The 9,556-nt window shown below is 35.1% G+C and overlaps 1 protein-coding gene across 1 annotated transcript; it reads left to right on the top strand.

Moving 5' to 3' along the window:
* Positions 1–248: 248 nt before the first annotated feature.
* Positions 249–3,223, top strand: LOC132191456 (uncharacterized). Its single transcript, XM_059606473.1, has 4 exons — positions 249–808; positions 2,047–2,153; positions 2,642–2,746; positions 2,838–3,223. Exons 2-4 carry the CDS (start codon positions 2,109–2,111, stop codon positions 2,943–2,945), a joined length of 258 nt encoding a protein of 85 aa, XP_059462456.1. The 5' UTR covers positions 249–808; positions 2,047–2,108; the 3' UTR covers positions 2,946–3,223.
* The last annotated feature ends 6,333 nt before the right edge of the window (positions 3,224–9,556 follow it).

Here is a 9,556-nt window from a genome sequence, read left to right on the forward strand (position 1 = left end):
CGTCACTATATGGTAACGTGTGAAAAGATGACACGTTTCCATATTTATTTCTAACGTTGCATTTTTCACATGTCACCATTTGGTGACGTGTGAAAAGTGCCACGTTACCTTATTGTAACGTGTCAAAAAGCCACGTTAACACGTCATTTCGCAACGTGTCAATATGATAAAATATATATATATATATATATATATATATATATATATATATCTATATCAACTTATCAATTACTATTAAGCAATAATTTGCAAGTATATATTAATACAAAGCTTGATATCATCAATTATAAAGCTTAAGCTTTGTATTAAATATATATTAAGTGTATATATATATATATATATATATATAGGAAAATGTTAAAGGCACAACACAAACCCAACTCAGGACCAACTTCTCTCCTATGTGGCATTTTTTTTAAAAAAAATAAAAGTTTGAATTTTAAACCATACACATCGTCTATCTCTCACCTTTCAGATCCAAAAATCCTCTCTCTGTCTCTCGCTCCCCCTCCCGCGCTCATCTTCTTTCTCCTCCGGTGAGTTCTTCGGCCACCGGCGAAGCTGTCCGTACGTTGCTCCTGTCTCTCTCACTCCGGCGCAAGGTCCGTCTCTGTCTCTCTCACTCCGGCGACGTCTACGGCCACCGGCGAAGCTCCTGTCTCTCTCACTTGAATTTACAATTTTGTTGCCAAGAAAAGATTACAATGATATCTTCTACTATCTCTATTGTTGCATTTACAGGCTTCTTGCACGTGAGGGAATAAATGCAGAGCAGCTTGCACGGGATCTGAAGTCTTTTGAATTGAAGGTAAAATATTATTTGCATTCTACTTGATTAATGTATATAACCTAGCCTTATTGGCTGCATATGGTAATTATATATGGACATGTCTTGATTGGCTTTAGATGTAAAATTTTCAGTAGTTTTTTCACCTTGATCATAGGTAGGTATTGAACACAATGCAATTCCCTGCTTTTTCTCATGCCCTCTTTCACAAATTAGTAAACTTAGCTCTATATTCTTTGTAAGCCATGTCTCTAAAATTCAACTCAACTCTAGAAATCCATAGTCTTATTATGAGCTGTTTAGAGGTTAAAACAGTATGCAATTTTCTTGGAGAAGTATTTAAGGGAAAAAAAGTCCCTAGAAAAGTTGACTTTTTTTGTTTGGACAGCTGCCTTGGGAAAAATGTACTGTGTATAACCTGATTAAAAGAAACTTAATCCTGGCAGCGTGCTGTCCTGGTTCTATCTAGTCTAGTTGAGGAGCAGAAAGAGGAAGAGCCCACCAACTAAACGGTGCGTTTTGATCCTATCTTAGCTGTGGTCTTCATTCTTCTTATTCTTTGCGTACCCAGCAGCCATTATATTGGATGCGATTACTGTGGAATCTTTGTTCAATTACACGTAACACACGCGTTTGTTGATTGAGACAATCACATATTACCTGCTTTTCAAATGGGCTTTTGTTCAATTCTTGCGAATTTTGTTTTTGTTTTTGATGCATACATATATTTACGCGCTGTCAAATATGTGATTAATTATATGTTATTTGATTTTGCTTTCCTCCATTTTTTTGTCAATTTGATTTTTTGCTTTCATTTTTTTTTTTTAATCTGGGTTTTGCTTATATTTGTGCGTGTTTGTTCTTATTGGGTTTTGATGAATGATGGAGCTTTACATTTCTTGATTCATGTATTTCTAGATTTTCTATTGTTGCTTATGGGTATATTTGTTTCTTTGTATTGTTAATTTGCATATATTTGTGTGTTCTTGCTGGGTTTTGATCAGTGATGGAGCTTTCCGTTTCTTGATTCTTGTACTTCCGGATTTTTGATTGTTGCTTTTAGGGGTAAAATTGGTTCTTTCTATTGTCAAATATTGTTATCTGAAAAAATGAAAGATCTTTAGTTTTTAATTTTTTGATCCCTTTAATTTGCTTAGGAACCAATTGGAGGCACAATCTCAGTCAGATTCATGCTTTGTCTTTCATTTGGGGAAAATTGCATTTTTAGGGTAAAACTTTGCTGGTGGTGGTTGTTGCAGATTGCTACAGCTTGAAGCGATTTTGTTAGAAAAAATAGAAAAGAAATAAGAAAGAAAGGAAAATGCATCCTCCTTTAACACTACACAAGCACCCGATGTGCGCCGAAGTGAGTCCATCTTCATCTTCTAGCTTTATTCATGATTTACTATCCACAATTTCTTTAGGCTTATAAATCTCTTCTTTTTATTTTGTGGAGGCTGACTTTAAATGGATAGCTTTGACAGGATATATTTATTAATTTTCTTGGTTCTTATTATGAGATACATGGTCCTAGGATTTTGAGCCAAATCCGAGTAGTTGGGATATGTCTAGATTGAGTAGCAATAAGTAAGAGGAAAGGTGATTTTGGCATGGTAACCCTCCTATCATCTATGAGCAAGAGAAGTTGGAATAGTTTTATGGCAATCAATGTAAAGTGAACTGTGTTTTGCTTCACAAACTATAAATGTCCATGTCATAATTTTGATTCTTATGTCCAGTTCAGTGAAAGCATTTCATTCTTTTTTCTTCTTCTTTTTATTTTTCAAAAAATGTTGGAAGATGGCGAATAAGTGGATAGATGTTGGTATGATTGTTCTATCTGATTTTGTGCAGATTATTGAGGAGTTCCAGAAGTGTCATATAGACCATCCCATTGGGAAATTCTTTGGTGAATGTACAGATCTCAAAATAAAGCTTGATCGTTGTTTTAGGGAGGAGGTGAGTTTTCATTATATGGGTCTTGGTTTTTCTCTGGTTGGGATCTTTATTTTATTATTCCCATAACAAGATCTTCAACTTTTTTTGACAGAAAGCTTTGAAGCGGAAAGCAAACTTTGAGCAGAGTAAGAAATTAAAGGAAAGACTACAAGCTTTTAGGAAGGAAACTGCTGAAGAGAACAACCTTGTTCAAAGTTAATGGGGAAGTGAGAGATCAACATCTTCATGGTAAACAGAAGTTTGATGATTACTCCAAGAGCACTCATCCATGAACTATTGCTGGTGCAAATAACATAAAGAAACTGTTGTTGTAGGAAACATGACTTGATATTTTGTTGCACATGATGTTTTCATGGTGCTAATTTGTTCTGTTGAATCGTGGGAATTAATCACATTTGTATTTCCTATTTAAGCTATTCACTTTTTAGTTGCTGGAGAGGGATATTTGATAATTATGCATGAAATGTTTTTTATCCACTTCTGGCTTTGCAACAAGATTGTCACCTAATCACATTTCATTGATAGATTCCTCGGTAAACATAAATAAATATATACATGTCTTAAAAGCTACACCAATTTTGGAGACAAAGAGAATATGAGGTGATATTTAGCATAGGTAGGAAAAATGGTTATTGCCTTTTAACTTATTGCTACATGTTGAAAGACATCTAAGCTTGAGTGGCCTGATTGTTTTTATTTTTTTTTGGGTTTAATAATCAGCTAAGTATCGGTACAAATTGGAAAGTTGCAATTCAACATGAGATGTTGTCATCTTAACCACTTATTGCCTTTTGGTTAAAAGAACCAGTTTGCAGCATATTTGAACTTCTGATACGTCATACTGTCAAGTTATATTGCCTTTTTCTTTCATTGTACTTTCAATCTTAGTTTTTTTTAACTTGAAGTTGGTTTTTGTTGGAAAAACATATAGGGGTGATCGCCTAGGACCAGCAAATGCGTCCATCTACATTTTCTTATAAAATACGCCATTTTCTTAGGTTGCAAATGCGTCTATCTACATTTTCTTATAAAATACGCCATTTTGTTACAACCTAATTCTCAAGGACATACACGATGCTTTTCAGCAAGACAAAATTTTAACTTAATACTTGAGACAACTCTAACCTACCCCGCATATGCAAAACAAACATAAAATAGAGAACTAGAAATAATAGATACATTAGATGCCACATTAAGATACACAATAATTGTGAAGAGGAAAAAAATATAGATACTAAAACAACAATAACCCTACTAAAACCCACTGCCGCAAATTCACTATTTTTCCTAAAGCTACATTCAGTTTCCAAATATAAAGAAACAAATCCTCAAAGAACCATACATCACAGACGTATAGTGACAAAAGATCAATCGGACCAAAAACCAATACTTGAATAACTAAATCTAGCTTCGATTATAACACTGACACCATCATTTGCACATTATAACTACAAATTAACAAACACTTTCACCATCTAAAACAACTAGCAACCCAACTTCCCCAAAAAATCAAAGAACCCTATAAAAAGACTTTCATAAACCTTAAGAAATATGCAATAAACATAAATGACAAAAAAAAAAAAAAAAAAAAAGGAATTTGAAGCTGCTAGCCCACCTCGAACCGAATGTTCTTATAGACAAGCTCTTCCAGTTTTGCTCCCAACACAATCCTTTTAAAGAGTTACATGACAATTTCTCAAAAAGACAAAGTCACATGGCGAATTTGCAAAAAGACAGTTACATGACAATTCCCTAAAAAAATGTCAACATCAATGGCATAAACTATATTAAATTTTACATGCTCTTGGACATAATGACATGTATCAGAGAGTGGATACTTGAAAGCTCATCACCAGTAATCGTAGGCAAGTATTGTCGATGGTTGAGAACGGCATAAACTTCATTGAAGATGGGCTGCACATGCATTGCAATCATTGGGTCTGTTGGGATTATATCATTGGTGACGCTTATCATCCAACCAAATGTGTGGGGCATATTGTTATTGATACTGTTGGTTAGATGCCGCAAAAGGTGAAGTAATACTACTTGGCTCAAAGGAAGAGGATATATAGACAATATATGCTGTAGATCAACCTAAATAAGGAAAAAAAAAAAAAAAAAAAAAACCCTTTAAGGCAACTTCTTTTAAATATATAACATTAATAACTAACATAACATGATGAATTTATAAACCTGGGAGCACAGCCAGTATACAATAGACACATCACATCTTCGAAAGGCTACGACGAAGGCTTTTTCATATTTGTGTTGGCTGATCAATTTTGACAACTCAGACATTGGATCAACCATTGTTGCCTTGCTGCCACATTGATGGAACTCTACATAATAAATTAAACAAATGAAAAATCATATTTGAGCAAATGATACGTGCACCCAAAATCAGGTAAATCGTCATATTAATCACATGTGTTGTATGAGGCAATGAAGTTTGAGAAGTGTTGAGGTCATCTTGAGATAGGTTATGTACCTTCTTCTTTTTCTCCTTCTTGTTGACAGTGTTCTTGCCTTGTTGCTTATTTCGTCCTTGGGATTTCTTACCTTGTGACTTTTTGGTCACTTTTTCTATAACTGGGACCATTCGTAGGAAGTGTGGTCTCCCTTTCTTTGTAGCCTTAACAGGAGTAAGCACCTTCTCACCTTGCACCGTAGTGCCCTCATTACTTAAAATTACCTCATCACTAGTTGGAATGACTTCATCACATTGATTGGGCTCAACCAACGTTAAGGCACGGTATTTCTCCGTTAACATATCAACACTTTTCATCGCTTCCATGAAATATTTCACGTTCTTGGATGTGAGCAATGCTAATTCTTCACAATGCTTGCAAAATTCGTCATACCTCTGGGCATTGAAGTTATTAACCAACACATCACCACTACTCTTAATCAAAACATGTTTTTGATTTATATCCTTCCTCCATCTATCAAGAATATATCTAGGTGGCAACGTTGTAACCCCACTCGTAAGTAGAATAGAAATGGAATGTCTGCATATGATTCCTCTTACTTCAAACAATGCACAAGTACACTTCACTTCAAATTCATCGGTGTTGAAGAAAACACTAAATGTTTTGTTCATCATGCAGTTTCCATTCGTTTCAATCACTTGATACGTAGAAATTGCACCTTCACTTTTTAGAAGACAATTATTAACATTCGAACGTGGCTTAAATTCTGCTTGAACGTCTTTGAATTTTGCATTTGTGTAAGCATCTTGAAACTGCTTCTCTAAAGCAAAGTCTGTTACACAAGGACTCGTGCGATTATAACAATCAAAATCAGCACGTGCCTCCCTCTTAACCATTTTCTTCAAAGCATTATCAAATTGATCAACAAATTCTTTTAGTGTGGTTTGTGCATGCACGTAATTATCAAAGAAAAAATTCATGCTTTCACTCCGCTGCGTTGTAGTCATTCCCACCCAAAACGTATCTTTCATATATGCCGGCACCCAAAAAGTCTGCTCAGAATATAACATATTCAACCATGGGTTATTCTGAAGCTCATAACTCTCAATTAAACTTTCCAATTTTCCTCAAAATCATCAACATTGGGAGAGTCATACACACATATATTTAGGGCCATCTTAATGTCATCATAATGCTCATATCCTGAAAGCTTTTCGAGGATTTTTCTCATAATGTACCATAGACAATATCTATGTTGTGTTTTTGGGAAAACTATCTCAATTGCATTTTTCATTGCCCTATCCTGATCTGTTATAATTGCACTTGGAGCTTTGTAGTTCATGCACTTCAACCATGCCTCAAACAATCAAACAAATGTGCCTGTATCTTCGTTTGACAATAATCCTGCCCCAAAAAGTATAGATTGACCATGATGATTGACTCCTACAAAGGGAGCAAATGGCATATCATACCTATTAGTCAAGTATGTGGTGTCAAATGTAATGACATCCCCAAAATATTCATACAATGCCCTACTTCGTGCATCAGCCCAAAACACATTTCACAACCTACTATCATCATCCATGTCTATCATATAATAGAATCTATCATTCAATTCTTGCATTCATACAAAATAATCACAAAGGGCCTGACCACCTCCTTTGCCAAGCCGAAGCTCTCTTGCCTTGTTAATAAAATTCCGACAATCTCTCTCATCAAAGGGAACATTCTCAAACCCCCCCATTTCAACAACCAATGAGTTAAAATTCTTATTCAAACGTATTCCAGCCCTATCATTAAGATCAAGCCTTTTTTTCGCAGCATAATTCATATTCTTATAACACCTATGAAACCTTATTTTTTTGGGGCTTACAGGATGATTATGCTCAAGCACCACTTTACTCAAATACCACGTTCCCTCATCCCATAAATTCGCACAAATCCTAGCATTACACTTCGTTCTATTAGTTGCTAATTTGGTCTTTATACCCGTACTTCTGCTGTTTCTTACTTGGCCATCACGCATGCATGTCAAGACCATGTAATATGGATTACCATCTACATTCTTCTTAATAACTCTTTTTAATACAGCAAAACCAACTTGCATAGCATATGCCTTATAATATGAAATAACTTCTTCATGTGAATTAAAAGTCATTGACACACCTGGTTCTTCAACTTTTTCATTCCCACCGATCATCCTTGGTTCTTCAACTTTTTCATTCCCACCGATCATCTCTGTTTCTTCAAATTTTTCATCTCCATCCAACTCTTCATTCGAACTTTCATCCCCATCCAACTCTTCATCCGAACAAGTGATCCTTAAGACATTTGGTTCTTCAACTTCTTCATCCACATCTATCAAAAAGGGATACAAAGTTAAAAGCCATCATGGTGTGTCAAAGCAAAATTATAACCCAAACAAAAGATGAAAAGTCAAACCTATATGAGGGCAATCTTGCTCCAAAAAATCTTCATCATTTGGAATACGTGTATACAAAGATTCAACTTCACCCTCCTTGTCCATTTAGGCAGCTATAATGAGTAACTTTTCCAGTTACCTAATGTATAATTCAAAATATTATTGTATAAGCAGTGTGAACTATAAAAAGCATATAAATAGTAAAAACTTAAATAGGCTTGAAAAGAAAAAAGAAAATGAACTTCATTCCAAGACTTCTCTTGAGAGAGGCGACGATAAAGTGGCAGTTGACAGAATTTGATGAGCAACTAGAAAAACCTTGGTAGTTAATAGAATTGCTATAGGCACTTTTAGGGACATTAGATCAATCTCTAATAACTCATTAATTTATGTTGCTTCTCTGTTAAAGAATTGTACTTTCATAGTGATAGGGAAGGCAATTTTAGATCTTGCTTTTGAAAAGATGCAAAGGGCTATTTTTTTTTGTCTAAGATGGGGCCATTAGAGCAATAATGGAGATGGTCTGTAGAGGAAGATACCATATGTATATTTATTAAAGGCTTAATGAGTAGTATCCAAGATACCATCATGATTGATAAGGTTTCAGTTTCTTATGCAGTAAATGATCAAGAGGAAGAACTGTAACAAGAAAAAGAAGATGCAAATTTGCAAACCATGATCATAGAGGAGACCTATGTTACCCTTCTCAAAGGTTTTATAAAGAATTTTTCATTGAATTATGTGATTATGATTTGGAGTGCCTGATAGGTGAGGGTATATATTAAGGGTTTTTCAGGGAAACAATTATACAGTGGAATGAGAACTTTGAAAGCAGCAAAATTGAAGCCTAGATCAAAGAAGAGATTTATTCCTTTATCTTTGGTGAGAGCATCAAAAGTATTGTTGACACCGCAAGTACTTTTGCATCAAGTCAAAGTCAAGAGTTCAAACTTCCAGATGATTTTCTCCATGACTTCCCAATTAGTAGGGAGTTTTTCCAAGTTGCAGAAGGTCTAGGAAGGGAGGATGCTTGTATGCTTTTACTTAGGGAGATGGTGAAGCAATTGAAGATGGACATAGATGCACATAATATGGAGAATCTGATCAGGGAAGCTATATATATATGTTTGTCATTGTTGAGGCAGCCAAAGATGCCTTTATCTTGCTTAGAGAAGCTGAGCCTAGAATCCAAGACAATATCATGGGAGACAAGTCATATAATGGTGATCAATCAAAGGACTAAACAGAAAACCTTAACCTTGTGGGCTTGAAAAGTGAAGAGATGGAAGAGCAGGAGATTCTTGAAGAGCAAAATATTGATGAGGAACATGCTTTCAGCTCAGTAAGTAACAAGCTAGAGAAGGCCTTGCATCAGCTGGTGAGGAGTAAGGTAATATTAGGGGAGTTTAGGGGTAGTTTAGGCATCACAGTTGGTGATTTAGAAAAGGTTCATGCACATGTTGGAGGCCATGAAGAGGGGGAATTAGATGAATCTGATTCTGTCTTTAAATAGACTATAATGAATAACATAAAAAATGATAAGATTTCAAATATTCAAATAACCCCTAATTCTACTGAACCTATTTCATCTTGATTTTATCCCTATTACTACATACCTAAGATGGGTCATTACAAGACAAATAGTTCGAAGTAGGGACGGAACAAACACCCCTTTATAAAACTTTTCCTTAAAATATATAAATAATTTGGCCTCTCGTTCATGCTTTGATCCCCCGATGAGAAATTTTGGTTCCGTCCCGGTTCAAAATTCATTATGCCATGCTTTAACCTTGTGTTTCTTCTACTCCATTTCATACTGGTTTTCAAATCCATACCCAATAATATTCAAAAAAACATAAATCTAAACCCTAAATACACACAAATCTAATACACTATTCTAGCACCCACTACACATAAATCAAAAAGCCCTAGATTTTGAATGTGGAGGAGAGAGAGGGA

Source organism: Corylus avellana, chromosome ca9, assembly GCF_901000735.1.
Source record: "Corylus avellana chromosome ca9, CavTom2PMs-1.0".
In the NCBI taxonomy this organism is placed as follows: domain Eukaryota; kingdom Viridiplantae; phylum Streptophyta; class Magnoliopsida; order Fagales; family Betulaceae; genus Corylus; species Corylus avellana.

Excerpts from the sequence above, each read along its gene's own strand:
- LOC132191456 (XM_059606473.1), top strand. The coding sequence starts at position 2,109 with ATGCATCCTCCTTTAACACTACACAAGCACCCGATGTGCGCCGAA. Across the intron at positions 2,154-2,641 it reads AGCACCCGATGTGCGCCGAA|ATTATTGAGGAGTTCCAGAA; the intron begins GTGAGTCCATCT and ends GATTTTGTGCAG. Across the intron at positions 2,747-2,837 it reads ATCGTTGTTTTAGGGAGGAG|AAAGCTTTGAAGCGGAAAGC; the intron begins GTGAGTTTTCAT and ends TTTTTTTGACAG.